This window comes from Mauremys mutica, chromosome 7 (assembly GCF_020497125.1).
Source record: "Mauremys mutica isolate MM-2020 ecotype Southern chromosome 7, ASM2049712v1, whole genome shotgun sequence".
Lineage (NCBI taxonomy): Eukaryota > Metazoa > Chordata > Testudines > Geoemydidae > Mauremys > Mauremys mutica.
This window is the reverse complement of record NC_059078.1, coordinates 70,355,557-70,376,058: the sequence shown is the minus strand read 5'-3', so window position 1 is coordinate 70,376,058 and position 20,502 is coordinate 70,355,557. Positions and strand designations below refer to the sequence as shown.

Below are 20,502 nucleotides of genomic sequence, written 5' to 3'. Positions count from 1 at the left end.
TGAACATGTTCCATTGCAGACCTTCAATACAATTGTCATGTGGTTTAAAAATTAAGTTGTGTGTCCCTACTACATATTACCCTTTCTTATAAGACAAGACAAGAAACAGGGGAAAGTGGACAAATATTTAGAGCCTTAAGGCCTGGCCACATGATAATTTTAAGTCTTTTCTATCCTTTTATTCTCTTCTTAGCCAGAATAATTCAACCTGCGTTGCTAAAGGACTTTCACCATCTTATACCACATGGCGCAGTAAGGACCGACCATGTACTGCTATGGTGGCCATATTCAAGAGTTCCTTACAAAAAACAGCACACTTCAATTTTAGAGGCTAAAAATACAAGAGAGCAGATCCTTAGCAGCTGTAAATTGGCACAGTTCCACTGATGCCAATGAGGGATGCCAGTTTATATCAGATGAAGAGCTGGATATGCATCTTTCTCTCATCCCATTATGTCCACTAATTTTCAGGAAGGATTGTACAGAAGTATTACTTGAGTGTTGAAGTACCTGGGAAAGTGAGATTAAAAGCCTCTGGAAGTGTCCAGATGTGTCACTTCGTATAGCTTCCTCCAGAGTTTTCTTAAATTCTGCAAGACCAAAAGTCACTGTGCATATCTGCTCATTTCATAAGTGCTTGTACACAATTTTACTACAAATCTGTGATTACAGCCTCCAATGCCTGGTGGAGGCCTCTGATTTTTTTCCATTACTGTTATGAAAATGTACTCTGAGGGATGATCTAAAAAGGTACAGTTACTGGGACTATGTCAAGCCTAACCTGTTTTGTAGGTCCTGCTGATTTCTCGAATGTGCTCATTACTGCGAGAAGACATTATTTCAATGAGACAGGCTTCATCTGTTCCAGCACCCTATATGCAAAGAAGAGGAGAGAAAAAAAATCTACACATACATATCTTGGACACTCAGTTTTTTGGTATGATAGTACATTACAGCAATGAGCTATCTCACTATCTCCAGGTCAGAATTAAAACTAGGCAATTCAGAAGTCATTATTTTGTGTAAGAAATATTCCAGCTAAATAGTTTACATGTTGTTCATAATACAAACTTCCAGAACACAAATACACATTAACAGGCTCTTTTTTCCCCTGAGAAAACACAAGAACCATGTTAAGGGCATTAATTAAGTACTTACAAAGTATTTTTAAGTGATATTATCATTTATATCTGATTTTATACAGCAAATTTTACACAGTTAATATTTCTTATAATGAACAATACTTGAGAAAGACTGATTTAATCTAATTCTGTTTCTGAGGGCAACTAATGTTATTAACTGTTGTTTCAACCCCCTGGCTACTTTGCTTATACCCTGCAACTGAAAACTTCTATGTAAACCTTGGTGCTATGATTCAGGGATTTACATGTTTATTTCAGCTCATTTTTGTAAAGTTATCAAAAAAGTTCAAGAATTAACATGTTTAAAAATGGAACTATCTTGAGAAAACTATCTTGCAAGAAAACAGACTTGCAAAACAGTCTGGAAAGTTTCAATAATAATGAATACCCATCATTTCTATAATGCTTTGCATCATTTAAAGCATTCTATGTGAAGTCCTAGGTGAGATAGGAAAATATATCCCCATTTTACTGATGGGGGAAACCAAGACCGAAGTTACAGCCAAAGTTTTCGCCCAATAATTTTTGGTGCCCAAGTGACATATCTAAGGACCTGATTTTCAGGGCACCCCAACCCAAAGGAAAACAATGGGAGCTGTAGGTGTTCAGCACCTCTGATAATCAGGCCCATCGTGCCTCAGCCTGGGCATCCAAAAATGGAAGAACCTCAAATGAGCAGCTAATCTGGAAAATTTGGTCTAAATAACTGGCCTCCACCTACACTGCATGTTAGTGGCAGAATCAGGATTAGAACTCAGTTCCCGAGTCTCACCAACACAGATCCTCTGCATAATATTGTTTCTCTTTAAACAAACAAAAAAGAACCTCAAATCTATTTCAGTTACACTTGGTCATTATCTCCTTGAGAGGTGGGGCATAAACAAATCATTTGAGAGAGACAATCCAAAGACAAGTTTATGGGGGAATTTAAGCACCCAACATGATTAACAAAAATTACATAATCTTAAAGGCTTAATTTCCCTAAACAAACCTTTATAGCTTCCTTTATTTCACAAACATCATACATGACAGGTGTCTTCAGCATTGCCAAGACTGTCTTCTCAAAGTTGCCTGACAGCTCAGATTTAAGATCTTTGATCAAATCCTGATTGGAAAAAATAATTTTTTTAAAAGGCTCAGAATCAGAGATATTGACAAATACTAGCACTAGATTCTTGCAGCTTACTGGGACTTTTTCACATTTAGGAATAAGTAGCACATACACAATATAAAATTGTTCCACTTAACGGTACTAATGGTGGCAACTGGCAACAACTTAAAAAAAAAAAAAAAACTTTAAATGTCGTGTCCTGAACAAAGGGTCAAAATGAACAGTTAGCAAAGAGGACTGGCGCCTTGCAACAAAACTGGATTACAGGCCGGAGGTCAGGGAGGGTGGAGCCATACCTGCTTGGGCTAGGGTGGCTGCCCACCAATACCAGCATTCCTTTAGGAGTGATATCAACACTGGTTAATTCTCAGTGTTTTTTTCAAGCACTGGGACTGGTTGGCCCATTGATAAAAGGCATGGCAGCAGGTGGTGGTTGGCTCTTAATGGTCTGCTGTGAAATACTTGCCTTTCCATAAGCTGTTTTGAAGGACAGGATGATCTGCTGCCTTTGCTTGTTTGAGCGACTTCCAAGACAATCTATAATCGCCTGCTCATCCGTTCCTGTGAACACAAAGGGTGCATAACATATGACATTTTAACGCTATCACATTCTATTAGGGTCTGATCCCACTCCTACTTATGTCAGTAGCTAAATTTTTTACTTTCTTGACTTTACTAGGAGCTGAATTGAACCCTTACTGCACAGCGTCCCCAATGTATCAGATGGGACATTACATCAAATATTCTAGTTATAGGCTATGATTGTCAAATTAATTCCAGCTCTAATCTCAACTGCAAATACAACGGAAAGAAACACACCAGATTCATAATACTGGTTATTCTTGTGGTCTCTCCCAGTTGATTACCTCAGATTAAGGTTTAGTTTGTTACAGGAAGGATAATAGTTCTGGAACTATTCCACTCTTCGCAAGTGTAACAATGAAGAATGGCAGTGGTGGAGCAATGCTGCAATACCGCTTTCAACAGAAACTAAGCCCATCAACTACTCACCAAATCCTTTCATAGCTTTTCTCAAGACTTCTGCATCCCGCAGGGGGTCAAATCCTGGTGCATCAGTGATTGTGCCTCGTTTTCCAGACTAAATCATGCCAATAAAAAGGATACTGGATTAGCTATATAGCTCAGTGGTTTGAGCATTTGCCTGCTAAACCCAGGGCTGTGAGTTCAATCCTTGAGGAGACCACTTAGGGATCTAGGGCAAAATCAGTACTTGGTCCTGCTAGTGAAGGCAGGGGGCTGGACTAGATGACCTTTCGGGGTCCTTTCCAGCTCTATGAGATAGTAATAATGTGAAATCCAGTTTTCTAGCTAACTTGCCCGAGTCACAGCCCATGTCAGAGAAGAAATGAAGAAAATGACAATAGAATTTAAATGGTTTATTCATTTTATATTCAAACTATGTGGACATGTGGAAAAGAAAATGCCTCACAGCGTCTCGTTAATTAAGGTTTCATAAAGAGGTATAGGTAAACGGAAATATTTTGTTAGGAAAGGCAGATTCAATAAAAAGGATTTAAAACTCGCCTTAAGAATTTCATTTAGGGTATTTTACTAAAATGAGATTTAACGTCACCTAGTCTGTATTTATACTGTTGTGATCTGAATAAGACTTAGACTCATAGACTTTAAGGTCAGAAGGGACCATTATGATCATCTAGTCTGACCTCCTGCACAATGCAGGCCACAGAATCTCACCCATCCACTCATGTAACAAACCCCTAACCTACGTCTGAGTTATTGAAGTCCTCAAATTGTGGTTTGAAGACCTCAAGCTGCAGAGAATCCTCCAGCAAGTGACCCGTGCCCCACCTGCAGAGGAAGGCGAAAAACCTCCAGGGCCTCTGCCAATCTGCCCTGGAGGAAAATTCCTTCCCGACCCCAAATATGGCGATCAGCTAAACCCTGAGCATGTGGGCAAGAGTCACCAGCCAGACACCCAGGAAAGAATTCTCTGTAGTAACTCAGATCCCACCCCATCTAACATCCCATCACAGACCACTGGGCATACTTAGCTGCTGATAAAGATCAAAGATCAATTGCCAAATTAATTGCCAAAATTAGGCTATGACTTGCTCTCTCTGTCCAAATCTCCTCCTTTGTATTTTATTGGGTTTAGTTTGCTTCTGGTCCACACAAAGGAAACATGCAGCAATTAAAGATTAAACACACTGAAATGCATCTTACTGTTCCAGGTGTGATGGTGGGCATCACAGATCCTGAATAAGGCGGCACAGAGGGATTCACAGCTGGACCTGATGGATAACTTGGCATTGGCTGTTGCCCAGGCAGTGGCACTGGCTGTTGTCCAGGCAGTGGCATGGGTTGCTGCCCTGGGTAGGTCATTGGCTGCTGTCCTGGGTAGGTCATTGGCTGCTGCCCCGGTGGTGGCATGTGGCTGCCTGGGTATCCTGGATAAGCTGGCATTCCTGCTGGTGGATTTCCTCCAGGTGGGGGGTACATGCCGTAAGAGGCTTGCTGTCCTGACGGAGGTTGCCCAAAGCCTCCAGGAGGGACAGGAGGATAGCCTCCAGGTGCAGGAGGATATATGCTTTGTGGTACATTGGCACCTCCAAAGGTTCCTGACAAATTAGACGCCTGCAATAACAGACAATTAAAGCAATATAGATTAAGATGGATCATGTGTTGACTTTCAACTGTATACTTGGCACTGTTTAAAAAAAAAAAAAAAGTGGAATCTCTCCAACCCCGTCAGGAAAGGAAAGGGATTGACCAGCAACCATGGAGAAAATGAACCGCACTCCATGCATATCTCCTACCGTCTCTTCTTAAGTTTCTCTACCTCAGCCATCAGAACTACAGTCTCATAACCACAGCCTCCAGCATTATAGACCACATGCTCATACAAGCAGCATGCCACCATTACAGCTAAAAAGGTTATCAGATTAACACCAACACCAAAAAGCCAAACAAGGAACAGGTCAATTCTTTCTCTGATCATGGTTGTCTTACTGTATCAGCTGGGATTTGCTCTCAGATACTGTGAGTAAAACGCATTTGCCCTCCTCCCTGGGTTATTTTATGTGGCAGACAGATGTGTAGTAGCTTATAACTTATAATAGCCTCTGCAGCACACTTGGGCATCTAGGTAGAATCCCACAGAACCATCCTTCAGTGATCACACCATGCTCTTGCAAAGTACTTCTTTTCCAGTAGCATAAATGAGACTAGAACAGGATGGTTCTAGTCAGTTTCATGCTGCTGGTGATGCTACTTACACTACTGAGAACACGCTACTAATTTCAGTCTGTAGATACCAAATATCTCCAAAAAATAAAAAACAAACAATCAGGAATGCACTTTGTGGTGCAAATGTTCACAACCTGCCCAAGTCCGTTGTATAAACAGAGAGACCAGGTGGGTGAGGTAATATCTTTTATTGGGCCAACTTCTGTTGGTGAGAGAGAAGCTTTCGAGCCACACAGAGCTTTTCTTCAGGTCTTGGGAAGGTACTGCCAGCCTCCCAGCAAAATGCAAGATGGAACAGATTGTTTAGCATAAGTAGTTTGCACATTAGGGACCATTCAAGATAGAGTGGCTCCTTAATACCTCTGCAGTCTTAGGACAAAAAAGAGGGGTTTGTGAGTTACAGATTTTTTGTAATAAGTCATAAATCCAGTGGCTCCTTTCAGTCCACAATTTTTAGTGTCTAGCAGAGTAATGAATTTAAGCACCCAGGCTTGTCTTTTGAAAGAGTGTAGGTTTCCTTTGAGGACGAGGATTGATAGGTCAGATTTACATTGATCACTCTGTGTATAAACAGCATACAGTGAAAGAAGATTTATCAGCCTTCCTGCAGCTTCTACTTTGAGCACAAGAATCAAATAAAAATAAAGAGATAAACCACTTCTGCATTTTCATAGGTCTACAAAAGTTACTTTCACCTTAATCTATTACAAGGAGACGCATCCAGTCTTGGAGAAGGAGTGTGGGAGACAAGGGATGAGACACTGTCTCACACTATGTAACTTCAACTAAGTCACTTGTTCACAGCCTTGCTCACTCAAACTGGCTGAAGAGTTAGGTAAAAAGCAGAACTTGGACCGAGTTTGCCAGTGTGAACCAATTAGCCATATACATTAACATTAGTAGTTTCCCCTTCCTCTTTGCACTGCAAGAGCCACAATACCAAGCCAAGATTAAAACAAACAAACAAAAAAACCCACCAAAACTTCCCTAAAGTTAGGCTCCTAAACCCATATTTAGTTGACTAAATTAGTGGCCTGATTTTCTTAAATGCTGAACTCTCAGCAGCACACATTAGCCTCAGTGGAAGTTATTGTATGCTCAGTACTTTTAAAAATCAGGCCATGAATTCAGCTACTATATACTCCCTATTTCCCCCCTTTCTGGAACTCTTACCCCCAGAATGTATGGAGCTTTGGGCTACTCCTGTATGTTCCTAGGCAAAAACACACAAACTGAAAACATACCCAACCTTCTCACTGCTACGGTAGAAATACCGCTTGACATTGAAGTAAAACATGTTTAAAATATGTTAAATGGAAATATACTCACCATCCCTGACATATAGTCTGGATTAAATTGATTGGCATAGTTGGCAACATTTTCCAGTCCAATTGGAGGTGGATTTGTAGGAGGATAGCCAGAACCACCCCAAGGATTACTACCTGAAATAGTCAAACAGTCACCTTGAACCACAAAATTTAAATGATTTTCTACCCTATTCATTACTACTTGCATTTTTACTGTAATATCTATTAAACATAGGCAGTTTGGACAAGAGGAAACTAAACTAAACTAAAAGGTCTGCAACGTTCAAATGAGCAGATCTCACACCTAACCAAGGTGATAACATGACCATAATAGGAAAAGAAATCTAATCAGAAACGTGCAATACTGTGTGAAGTATCCTTGGACCATTATGTTCTCTATTAAGAAAAGCAAACTTGATACAGTTATATAATAGAATATAGTTGAAGACCCTTCAATCCTCACGTGTAAGGACTCGATCTATTTTGGGATGGCAGCAGTTGACACTGGATATTCAGCAAGCTGAGCGTTCCAATAGGATGGACATTCTCAGGCACTTCATAGTTCTGGTAACATAGCGATCCCTTCACTATCAAACAGCGTCAAAGTTCAAACGCTGTTCTAAAACAGTAGCTTCAGAGGTTTTAGTTCCAGCATTGTTGGGAGCCCTTTAGCAGCCCTGTATGTTTGATATTTGGCTGTGTTCACTGCTTCATCGTATTATGTAGTGCACTGGGGATAATTACGACCAAGGCCCATGTTCCATGTGGCTTATTGGTCTCAAATTACACAACAGATCCTCACTAAGCATGCAGCAAGGCCCTCTAGTTCTTTCCCCAATCCAGTGCCATCAGGGCATTTCTTCTTGCTATTTATTTATACTGGCCAAAATTTTCAGAAGCGACTACTGATGTTGGGTGCATCGGTTTTTGGATGCTCAACATGAGACACTCTAAGGGGGCCTGATGTGCAGAAAGTGCCGAGCCCCTTTCATCTGGAAATCAGGCTCCTTTAAGGCAGCACAAGTTGGGTACCCGGAATCACTCATCGCGTTTGGAAATCATGGACTCCAGTAACAAAATCAATTTATTTTCTACTGACCCCAGTGTTGAGTGTGCTGCAAGTACCTGTACATTAGGAGCAAGGCTGAAAGCACTCAATTCATTTCATAAGAGGCCACATAACCACCAGATATAACAACACTCATTCATTCCTGTCCTGAATTTTAACTGATGACTTAGACACAAAAGGCTCTGTGTTCGAATCCCCAATTCCTGAAGCCATTCAGATCCCTCTTTTTTGTGCTCCGTCTCCACTTGAATTGGGTTGTTTGGATAAGTTACCTGGAGCTGCTGGGGGGTACCCGCCTGCCGGAGGATAGCCTGGGTAACTCATTGCTAAGATCTGAAAAGAAAAAAAGAGAAGTATTTTATGAAGTTGTTTTAAAAAATATTCTGTTTTATATACACCATGTACAGTTATTGTATAGATGGTGGGCTAACATCGAACTTTAGATCTCGCTGTGCTACCCTTATTGTGTAAGCCACAGAGGTTCTTTCTGATACAAAAAAAGACATGAACAGAGGTTCCCTGTTCCCAGCTCCTGGTGCTGGATCAAGGGATATTGATATTATGTGTGAGACGGTGTGGCAACACTTCATGTTAAGAATAAAGTAACAGTATGAGTGCGCATACTCAAATGACACAAAGAGCAAGAGCGACTGACAGCACTGAAATGTTATATAATTAATGCTTATACCTGTAAACTCTGCTGTTTGTGTTAATCCTACCTGCCTCTCCACCTATTAACTAGCCTGCCTAACCCTCGGTTAATCATTAACAACGTGGGGGCTAGCTAGTTATAACAATGATTATCTCCCTCCCCCAGTAATCACCTACGCCTCGATCCAACATCCAAGTATCTTGATGATTCTAGTCCATAATTAGCTAGCCATCCTTTCCCCTTCTTTCAGTAGACTGAACAGTGGCTAGTCAACAATCATATACAGTAACTCCTCACTTAAAAGTCACCCCAGTTAACGTTGTTACTTCCTGATCAATTAGAGAACATTTAAAGTTGTGCAATGCTCCCTTAAAATGTTGTTTGGCAGCCGCCTGCTTTGTCCACTGCTTGCAGAAAGAGCAGCCCGTTGCAGCTAGCTGGTGGGGGCCTGGAACCAGGGTGAACCAGCAGCCCCCCTATCAGCTCCCCACTCCCCTAAATTCCCTGTGCGGCAACCGCCCAGCAGGCTATCAATTGCCGGTAGTTCAGTTGTCCCTCCCCCCACTGCCATGTGCTGCCCCTCTGCCTTGGAGCTGCTCCTGGGAGCCTCAAGCTTGCTGTGCTGGGGGGGGAGGGGCAATGTCAGGGTGTCCCCCTCCCCCCTGCCCCCCCACTTACCCCATTTCCATAGAGCAGGGGAAACACAAAAGGGCTCAGGGCGGAGGGACAGCAGCTGCTGTCTCAACTTCCTGGTCTACTTAAAAAGGCAATGTACTTAGAGTGGTTCACCATGCACATCTCTCTCTCTCTCTCTCACACACACACGCACACAGTGTGTGTCTCCTGTCTGCCAAGCTGTCTCCCCTCCCTCCATTCGTGCTGCCTTGTAGAGTAGGAGGCCACATTAATGTGTTAACCCTTGAGGGCTCAGCCGAGTTCTAGTTCATCATATAGCAGTAAGGCATTTCCTGGGAAATATCCCACCCTCTGACTCCACCACCGCAACCAAGCTTCACAATCATGATTACTGTGTACAGTATTACATTGTTTGTTTAAAACTTATACTGAGTATGTATTTTATATATAGTCTTTTGTCTGGTGAAAAAAGTTTCCCAGGAACCTAACCCTCCTCCCTCCCCCAATTTACATTAATTCTTATGGGGAAATTGGATTCACTTAACATCGTTTCATTTAAAGTCGCATTTTTCAGGAACATAACTACAACGTTAAGCGAGGAGTTACTGTAGTTAAGTCAGCATTGCCCCAACCCACTTGTAATCCTTACTGTACTATTAACCATCATAATTCGCCTTCTTAACTGAGAGTATGAGTGTTAGTTCACTAATGTTCCCCTAGCCTCACGCTGCCCTACTCTAGAAGGCCATGCACAGTAACTGCACTTAGGGGTTTAGAGTTTTCACTGTCTTCAGTCTAATTTTGGTCTGGGTTTGGTATGCGGGTGCTTGTGTGGGTGGCCTGTGTTATACAGGAGATCAGACTAAGTGATCTGGTGGGCCCCTCTCTCCCCAAACTCTATGACTATGTTTATACTTAAAATGCGACAGCAGCACTGGTGCAGTGGTGCCACGATAGTGCTTTAAGTGTAGGCACTCCCCACAGGCAGTAGCATAGCTGGCGGGGAAGTGGGGGGAGCAGCTGCTCTCCCATTGAGCACAAGTGGCGCCTTCTCAATTTCCTGGCACCTTTGTACTCACCTGGGGGAGAGATTTAAATAAAAAAAAAAAAAAAAAAAAAAAGAAAGAGCCACCTGCTGCGGCACTTTTATTTTACTCACCAGGCGGCGCTCTGGGTCTTTGGCGGCAGGACCTTCACTCGCTCCAGGTCTTCGGTGGCATTTCAGCGGCGGGACATTCAGTGCCACCGAAGACACCCAGAGCGAGTGAAGGGCCTGCCGCCGAAGACCCGGAGTGCCGCCGGGTGAGTAAAATAAAAGTGCCGCAGCAGGTGGCTCTCTTTTTTTTTTTTTTAAATCGCTCCCCCTGTTCCCTCCACCTGGCTACGCCACTGCCTACAGCGACAGAAGGGGTTCTCCCATCGGCACAGGTAACCCGCCTCCCCAAGAAGAATTCTTCCATCAACCTAGCACTCTCAACACCAGGGGATAGGTCGGCTGAGCTACGTTGCTCAGAGATGTGGATTTTTCACACACTTGAGCGATGCAGCTGGGTTGACCTAACTTTTTAGTTTAGACCAGGCCTAAGAGAGGGTGTGGCACAGTGGAAGTGCAGGAGGATGTATGCAATACTCAATATTAATAGAATTTGTAAACAGGTAGTGAGGGGAAGGGGAAGAAGAAATCAGGTCAAATTTTGGCTACATTAATCTTGACAGTGTCCCTTTAAGCACTAAAGCGTATGAAATAATCAGCTGTCCAAAATAACTGCAAAGAGAACAGAGATCCAAACGGGAAAGACAGCTGTACAATCCCAACAATGGTTTCCCAAGCTGAAAATAAAAGTTTTGTTTTTTTAAAGTTACTTCAAAACAAAAAAACTTGACCCAGAAATTGAGAGGAAACATTTTTAAATGGTGTGCGAGGATTTTAGTCTTGTGCCTCCTGCCAACTAATTTATCTGAGTGATGTGGTTACCCAAACACCACTTGATTGATTTCTCAGGGTACACACAGACTCAAAAAAGCTCCTGATAATGGTAAACTAACACTTTGCTAGTGATCCTACTGAAACATTGATTCTGGATTTGAGCATCCTAGTAAGTAATAAGGAAAACCTTTGAGAAGATATCACATATACAATGGGATTCACACACTCGCGCTTTGTTGTATATTTATCCTTCCACATCAGGGGTGGGCAAACTACGGCCCGTGGGCCACATCTGGGGGCAGGGAGCATGGGGGGGTTGGATAGAGGGCAGGGGAGTTTGGGGTGGTGGTCAGAGAGCGGGGGTGTAGATGGTGGTCGGGAGGGGGGGGAACAGGGGATTGAATGGGGCCAGGGGTCCCGGGGGGGGCAGTCAGGAAGGAGGGGGGGGTTGGATGGGGCGGCGGGAGTTCAGGGGCAGTCAGGGGACAGGGAGAAGGGGTGGTTGGATGTGGCAGGGGTCACGGGGGGGGTTGTCAGGAATGAGAGGAGGGATTTGATGAGGCAGCGGGAGTCCAGGGGCAGTCAGGGGACAGGGAGTGGGGAGGTGTGGATGAGGCTGGGGTCCCAGAGGGGCCATCAAAGAACACGGGGGATTGGATGGGGCAGGAGTTGGGGGGGGGCAGATAGGAGGTGGGGGCTGGGCCACTAACCGGCCCTCCATACAATTTATGAAACCCGATGCGGCCCTCAGGCCAAAAAGTTTGCCCGCCCCTGTTCCACATGTTGTGCAAAAACTATTTTAAAGTGTATATTTCAGGCTGCAATACAGTCAGTCTGTTCTTTAACCTTTTTGGTTGCAGAAGCAGGATCTCCAGGCATTAGCAAGCATTGTAGTGAAAGCAGTATAGGAATCCAAGATTGACAAATGTCCAGTGAATCTTCACTCCTAGGGTTTCCAGGTTATTTTTAGTGATAAGAAAATACCACAGTCTATTTTAAAAAATACTGTGCAGAGTATTTCACTCATGAAACGTAGTATACATTTGGATATGCAGAGCACTGACTGGAATACAGCTTCATCTCTCATTACCAGTTACTGAAGCGCACATCACGTGCTATTGTCACTCATCAGAACTTGAAATGCTCGGTAAAGCCACAGATGTAACTGTGGATAAATGAACCAGGAGTCTTCTTTAGAAACACATTGTGACTGTTGCAGTGAAAGTGTTTTATTAGAGAATGAAAAAGGTTCAAGACTTCAACATGCAATCAGTTTGTGATAAATACTTGTGGTTGCAAACCCACCAACCTTTCACCTTTTCTTGCTCTTCATCAGCAGAAATAAAAGAAGGGACATCAGTGACTTTAAAAAAATTATACCCCCTCTCAAAATGTTATGTTCTCTTATTGCCAAAATCTCCTATAATGACTCAGAGATTAACGGAAAAAGTATTGCTTTATTTTTCAATTTGTTCACATTGGGCATGTGACACCCTTGTGTGTCTAGTCAGTTTCGCTATTTCTTCTGCATAGTTGGATTCATCTCCCTCTTCAGTTTGAATGGATCTTTCACACAGCAAACAGTGCAGAAAAACCATTTTAAAAAAAGGGACAGGGTGATCAGGAAAGGCCACAGAAAGTGGCGGGTGTGAGTGTTGTACCTAAAATGCCTATAACCTCATTCTAAAAGACTGACTGGGTTTCAAATTGCTGGTACTCATTTAACTTACGAGACAAAATTTGAAGAATTGCAATACAGATTACACTAAGCAGGGCAAACTAACAAAAGTCCAAAGAAATAAATTGGATATACAAGAAAAATCTATTCGACTGGGTACATGAGAATGTACTTTCCTGGTGTGCAGTTCAGTATTAGAAAGGCAGAGTATTGTCTCACTTCCAGAACGGGATGTCTGTCACATATCTTTTCCCTGAAATAAGGATTTCCCTACAACTAATTTAGGCTGGAAAAAGCCTGGGTATTTACCAAATCACTTGTCCCCTGTAGCTACTGCAATGGAAGCTTCAGATTGCCGCACCCAGGAAGAATAAGTGGCTCCTTCAATTAACTGTTCCTGTGTCAGGCAGGGAGCATTGAGGAATAACAAGGGCTACACTCTACAGCTGCAAAAGTATCTGTGAATGCTGTAATGTCCATCCTCTACAGTTGGTGTTAACAAGGTTAATTATTTAACCAACTCCACCCGTCAGGAGAGTGAGCAGGAGGAATCTTAGCACAAGGTGCAGATGTTTGTGCACATTTAGGTCCCAATCCTGTTAACTGATCCTCACAAGCAGACCCTCATACCCATAAAAGGCCCCACCAAAGTCTGTACAGATCTGATTGCAAGACCACAGCCATCGTTTGGCTTCTAATGCACAGTGCACGGCCAAACTACATTTAAAAGAAAGGGGGATTTAAAAAGGAAAATCCTGTACACCGTGAGGTGCCCCCTCAATATTCTACAGAAAGCAGTAAACATTTCCCACATTTCCTCCCATCATTTCCCCTGGTCCCTGGTTACTTACATAAGCACTTACTGACATCGTAATATCCAAGTTCACTGAAAGCATTTATAAATGCACAGTTATTGCTAGCAATTAGTTTGCCACCCACACACAGAGGAAATATTTAGCTGCAGCGCCACGCTAGAGAAAAACCAGATCAATCAGATGCATCTTGCACTCATGCTAAGAACCTCCAAGTTATGATCTGGCAAATGTAGTAAATATGATCCACTAGAGTTAGCAATGGGCCAGGCAAAATACTAAAATTTGGTCTCTCCAAATTTTGCAGGTATTTTTCAGATCTGAAAACAAAACTTTACAACTCACCTTGATCCCTATGTCTCATGCCAAAACCCCGGATCCAAAAGACATCTAGACTTTGAGGAAGGATTGGCTCAAGAACCAAATTTTGTGGCTAAGGCCTATTTCTATTTTGAATAGATTTTTCATCAGAATTATGAAACACAGGGTAGGCAAATGAATCCATCTCCAATTCTCTAAGATATCAGACTGCTGTCAAAATCCTATTGCTTACTTCTCTCATCATATTCTCACAGCTTCCCTCTCCTGCTCTTAGGGTCTTAGGCCATGTGGGCACACAGTATGACCTACTAGATAGAGCACTGGACTAGGACTCAGGAGACCTGGGTTGTATTCCTGGCTCTGCCATTGGCCTGCTGGGTGACTATGGGTAAGTTACTTTCCCTTCTGTGCTTCAGTTTCCCCATTTGTAAAATGGGGATAATGGGTCTGACCTCTTTTGTAAAGTGCTTTGAGATCTATAGATGAAAAACGGTATACAAGAGCTAGGTAGAGAAGCCTAGAGTATGCTAATGCACATAAGCTTAAGAAACAACAATAACCTGAAAGTTATTCCGTAAACAATAATCCTTGAATCAGGGTGAACAAGGCAGCAGGTATGCAAGGGGCACCTTCTTTCATAACTGCCATTTCTCAAAGAGTTAAGGATTTAAGAACATAGAGAAACTTCAATTTTTTTTCCCCAAGTGCAGCAGAGGAAACAGTTTGTGTTTTATACTACAGTATTTAGAATCCAGGAAAACAGACACCTTCACCCGCCTAAAATTGGTACCATCAGATGTGTGACTGATCAGAGGCCTATATAAAATCAGTTAGGGGCCTCAATAGCAGGCCAGAATCAACTTTGGTAGTATGCTTTGCTGCTCAAAATGCTCCTGAGTGCTCTCAGCTGCAGGCAAAGGCAAATGCAATAGGCAAAAAAAGAGTGAGGAAGCGCATTGCCCCACTCCTCAAAGACTCTGTCTACACTCTCCTCCAAATATACATCCATCCTTCCCTTTGGGCATCCTGATATGCTCAAGCAATTCTCGGATTTCCCTGTTGATCGAATTCACCCCAGTGTTTGTACAGTTTACCTAAATTCAGATGGTTCTCTATCGTACTTCCCCCAAGTAGGACACAATCTTGCAGAGTGCTAGAACCCCCCACAGCTCCCACTGTAATCAGTGGTATGTGACCATGCTAAGCACCTGACAGAACAGAGATGTGCAACAGTATTGTGACATTCTTTCTCCTTGAGCCCTATGGAAACCCCCTCCAAAAGTCTGCAGTTTTGTGGTCTTTCTCCACAGCATCACCTCCCTTAGAACTCAGGTATTTTCTACACAAGAAACCTCTGCACACTGAAAATGGTTGGGAATGGAAGAAGTTTCGTTCAGCCAGAAGGTTCACTGATTCAAAGCCCAATGAAGCCAATGGGAATCCTTCTATTCACTTCAGTAGGCTTCAGGTTGATCCTTGAGGTGCTCCTCTCCTGCCTCCCAGCTAGCGTCAATTGGTTTCCAGACACTCTGACCATGACTCTCTCAATACCAACAATGGCCTTGTGAGCATACATTTCCACCCTGATCTCAGGTAGGAGATAGCAAGGGATGAAGGGACAGGGAAACCAGGCCCCACCAACAGATGCTGAAGTGGAATTTTGTACCTGAGGGAGTTTCCAGTTTCACAGAAGGAATGAGTCCCACCCTAACCAGCTGGGCCGATTGGAGGGAAACTCCATGAGTTAAAATTGCCGTGTTTTCTTCCCCCCAAATAGTTTTTTCCAGTATAAATAACCACCTAGCCCAATATTTGTTCAGTGTTTTCGCATAATCCAGAAAAGTGCTGGAGCAATGTGAAATATTTAATAGTAAAGGACACAGTCAAGAGCCCCCTGCCCTCATATTTCCTATCATCCTCCCACCGCTATTGCTCAAAATCAGATCTTAAATCAGATCTCTGGAACTGAGATTGCTCTGCTTAGTAGTATTTCCCCCTCCAAGTACCCATGATGGGTGTGTGTGTGTGAAAATACAGGAATTGAAGCATTTGTTTTGAGACTAACTATAAAACATTAACACATGAGGAAAAACAGGGAGGTCATATTTTTGACCTTCGGTCTCAATAATGTCCTTTCCACACTGGTAAACAAGTTTCAAAGTGGATCCACAAAAGATTTAAAATAATAAAGAGATAGGGTGGGTGAGGTAATATATTTTATTGGACCAACTTCTGTTGGTGAAAGAGACAAGCTTTCGAGCTATACAGAGTTTCCGGCCTGAAAACCACCTCTTTCACTAACAGAAGTTGATCTAATAAAAATTACTTCACTCGCCTTGTCTCTCTAATATCCTGGGATCAACATGGCTATAACAGTGGAAACAAAATAATAAAAAGTTAATCACGAATGCACCATTCTCCATTTTTCATTTCACCAGCAAGTGCATTACATAAAACTTAAAGTATCAAATCAGGACTAAAAGCACACACATATACCCCACACTAAATTAGCAATAAGGACCAAATTCCATGCATCGATGGTAACGCATAGATCCCATGGGAGTGCCATGAGTGCATCCAAGGACAGAATTTGGCTCCACTGGTGTGCTAGCAGTCACAGAGCATAAAATCTCAAACTTGGGAAAAGGCCTCTAGTGCTCAGAATATATCACTCTATTGTCCAATAAATTACTAATCTGCCCCTCCTCCCATTTTTACTGATAAGAAACGCCAAGACAAATACTGTAAAGTTATGGTGGAAACTGTGTGTGTCCCCTTTTGAAGGATATAAAGAGACAACATTCCAGCCTAAAGGTTATTCACTGCAACTTCTTTGTTTTTCTTGGAAAGCCATTGTAACTCTCCACAATTTAATGGAACATAAGAAAGCTGAGCTTCATTAAAAGAGGCTCAAATCCACATCATACTAAACAGCCAAGTGTCTTTTTCAAAACTGTCTTATCCCAAAGGATCATAGGCGGCGAGTTCTATGGGCCCGTGGAGCCCAGGCCCCACCAATAATCCCGAGGGTGGGCCCAGCTCCACCAATGTTTGGGCCCCAGGCCCTGTGCTCCGGGGGTCCCCGCGCCAGCAATGTGGGCGCTCTTACCTCAGCGGCAGCTCTCCCCAGCCCCGGAGAGGCTCCGGGGCTGACTTGGCTCACAGCCCATTGGCCGGGAACCCCAGCCAATGGGAGCTGCCGGGGGCGGTGCCGGAGCTGCCTGGCCGCGCCTCCACAGCAGGGAGGGGGAGGGAGCCACAGGCAGCGGCTCTCAGCGCTGGGCAGAGCAGCAGCAGGGTCTGTCACTGTCAGACAGACTCAGCCGGTGAGCTCTGGGGGCAGCCAGACACATGGACACAGCTTGGGGGGGGGGGGCCTGTGGGACAGACACACACATGGACACAGCTAGGGGGTTGTGGGACAGACAGACACAGCCAGGGATGATGGAGACAGACACACACAAGGACACAGCTGGGGTTTTTCTGCTGTCCCCCTTCTCAGCCCTGGGCTCCCCCCGTACCCTCCTACTGCCCCAGTCCTGGGCTCTCCCCCCACCCACACACACCCCCTGTCACCCCAGCGCTGGGCTTCCCCCTTTCCTCCCACCAGTGCCCTCCCTCCACCCTGCTGCTGCCCCAGCCCTAGGCTCCCCCCACCAGTGCCCCCCCACCCACCTCCTTCCGCCCCAGCCCTGGGTCACTGGTAACTCGCTCCCAGGGTGGGTCGTTCAGCCGGAATTTTGGATGTGCACAAAACACACAGACAGGATTGGTTCCCATATGTTTACAGAGCTGCAGTAAAGTGGAACAATTTTCAGCTTGTGTGATTGGAGGATATCTGGATGCATATTATAAGACTGTCCTCCATAAATGAGGAAAAGTTGAGGAGCCTTTATTATTCTTTTGTTCCACTCTTTCTTTCTATGGGGAATTTGCCAATGCAATCTCACTGTCTTCCTTTCAAACAAACAAAAAGGCAATGGCTGTTGAAAGTAGCAATTCCAGTGCTAATAAGCATTTCTTGCTCAATTTTATCCTACTTTTTCTACAGCAAGTTACAGTGGATCAGTATATTTGATTTGGGAGAAATTAAGTAAAAGCTGCCCAAACGGAGCTTGAGCACTCCTGAATTTTGAGGTGTTCAAATCTGGAAGGCAGGTGCTGGGGGTGGAAGAGGGCTGTGGGCTCCATGGGAGAGCATGGCAGCAACTGTCTGGAGCTGCACGGAGCCAGACACGCTGGTCTGAATGGCACAGTAAGCGGTTTGGGGGTTGGAGAAGGGGTAGGAGGTTCCGGGGGGCAGTCAAGGGACAAGGAGCAGCGGGGGTTGGATGGGGCAGAGGTACAGAGGGGCAGTCAGGGGACAGGCAGCAGTTGGATAGGCATGGGAGTCCAGGGGGCTTATCAGGGGACAGGTAGGGGGTGGGGTCCTGGGGGGAAATTGGGTGGGGTCTCAGGAGGGGGCAGTTGCGGACAAGGGGAAGGGAGGCTTAGATAGGGGCTGGGGTTCCAAGGGGCAGTTGTCTCGGGAGGGGGTAATCGGGGGACAAGGACCAGTGGTGCTTAGATAGGGGGTGGGGGTCCTAAGGGGCAATTGGGGCAGGGGTCTGGGGAGGGGGCAATCAGCGGCCAGGGGCTGGGATTCAAAGGGCTCTGGGCTGCTGGCAGCCGCGGGGAGCCCTGAGCCCTTTAAATCCCAGCCGCCGCCGCAAAGCCTGCGGGCAGCGCAGAGCCCTCTGACTCCCGACTTTCTTGGGTGCTGGCTGGTGAGTCTTGCCCACATGCTCAGGGTTTAACTGATCACCATATTTGCAACAAAATATAATACTGTATATTGAAGTAGGCAAGTGCTGCTTCTGACTTTCCACTTTTAATTGACCCTTGTAATCTTGTGGCACTGACGCGTTATAGCTTCATTTTATATCGGCTTACAGGGCGGGAGCGGGGGGGCACCACCATTTTGGGCCCCACCAAAAATTATACAAACCTGCCGCCTATGCAAAGGATAGCCAATTTCTGGAGTTAGTTCCAAACTAAAAGACCCTGTAAGCGTGAACCCTGTGTACAGCCTTTCCTTTCTATCAGCTGTACTGCATGGGCAGAATGCCTTGGGAAGCTTGTTTGGCCATTACATTAATGCCACTACAGTTATTTGTACTTGAAAGGCCAGTTTAGCCCAAGTATGTGGGGTGGGGGGGAAAGAGCCACAGAAGTTACGTAAAAATTAAGAGAAAATTGTTTGGCAGCTCAAGTTGTTACATATTAACTTGCTCTTTGCAATAAAATCTGACCTCGTCCAAATGCCTTTATAGAAAGAGAGGCCATTAGTTTCTTATTTTCATAGAACCTATATCATAGAATATTAGGGTTGGAAGGGACCTCTGGAGGTCATCTAGTCCAACCCCCTGCTCAAAGCAGGACCAATCCTCAGACAGATATTTACCCCAGTTCCCCTAATGGTCCCCTCAAGGACTGAACTCACAACCCTGGGTTTAGCAGGCCAATGCTCAAACCACTGAGCTAGTTCTCTCTCCCTCCCCACCCCCTTCATCTTTGAAAAATAAAAACAGGCCAATTAACATACAGAGTTTTCTGGCAATAAAATAAACCCTGCCCTTTGAAACACATGAACCAGAGAAAATACAATATTTTTAAAAACCCTATACTATTTCCTCATTAAGCAAGTTCTGTTTAGTAGTACTGTGTAGTACAATGTAGCACAGCTTCTTACAAAGCGCTACAAAAGGGAGAAACTCTTATTAAGGAAACCTGGGTATATATACACACTTGGTAGATTAAGACTGTGACCAGAATGATGGTGCCTCCTTTTAAGTTTAAAAAACAAAAACCAGTCACAACACTGGCCCTGCTCCAGATAACCCTATTGAGCCAGACACCTCTCCTTGGCTTAATGACTCTGAATGCTGTTTCACTCCGTTTATATTTTTTACAGCCAAACTATTTCAGCATCCAAATACAACATTGCTGCCTCCAGGTTTAAAATAAATGTAAAGCCAGCAGGACATTCTGAAATTCTCAATATTTTCATTATAGAACTCCAGAAATAAAATCAAGTGTGTATGTGCATGCGGAGGGGGGGGGGGGGGGGCGGGAAGAGGGGGGCTAAGGGGGGAGAACACAACAGATCAGACCTTAATAATAGATTACAGAAGCACCACCACAAATTTCATAAGGTGTCAATCACAACTTGCCCTTCCATTCTATCTTCCAGCTGAACCCTTTAAATATTAAGATGAAAGTTAAAAAATAATAAAATAATAATAATAATAATAATAATAATAATAATTAAAAAGCTCATATAGACCATCTTCTCGAATTATAGAGAAATTTAGAAACATCCTTAGACTCAAAAAGCAAGACTACTACTGAAGACATGTTATTTTCAACTAGAAAGGCCAGGATTCCTCAATATGCAAAGTATGTTACATAAAATCCTCTAATCCCTTTGGGTAAATACATTATTCATGTGTTATAATAGATTTTTTTCAACATCACTGATTTCAGTCAAGTCCTGTCTACCAGAATCCAAACTTCTCACTCTCAGCAACTGATCTGTCCACAGCTTCTTGCCTGCTCTGTCAATTTTTCTTGAGCCATT

General features: G+C 43.9%; 1 protein-coding gene across 2 annotated transcripts in view; it reads right to left on the bottom strand.

The window, feature by feature from the left end:
- Window positions 1–20,502, bottom strand: part of ANXA11 (annexin A11) — a 57,169-nt gene that overhangs the window by 12,731 nt on the left and 23,936 nt on the right. Inside the window, exons 1-9 of one of the 2 annotated variants that reach the window (XM_045023523.1) lie at window positions 16,993–17,014; window positions 8,130–8,190; window positions 6,811–6,923; window positions 4,459–4,869; window positions 3,265–3,352; window positions 2,720–2,814; window positions 2,134–2,247; window positions 782–872; window positions 511–590 (exon numbers count right to left, since the gene is read on the bottom strand). In XM_045023523.1, the coding sequence (XP_044879458.1) occupies window positions 511–590; window positions 782–872; window positions 2,134–2,247; window positions 2,720–2,814; window positions 3,265–3,352; window positions 4,459–4,869; window positions 6,811–6,923; window positions 8,130–8,181 (1,044 nt within the window). In that variant the 5' untranslated portion in view covers window positions 8,182–8,190; window positions 16,993–17,014. Of the gene's footprint in view, window positions 1–510; window positions 591–781; window positions 873–2,133; window positions 2,248–2,719; window positions 2,815–3,264; window positions 3,353–4,458; window positions 4,870–6,810; window positions 6,924–8,129; window positions 8,191–16,992; window positions 17,015–20,502 lie in introns of those variants that run through there. The other variant, XM_045023522.1, reaches the window with a different exon arrangement.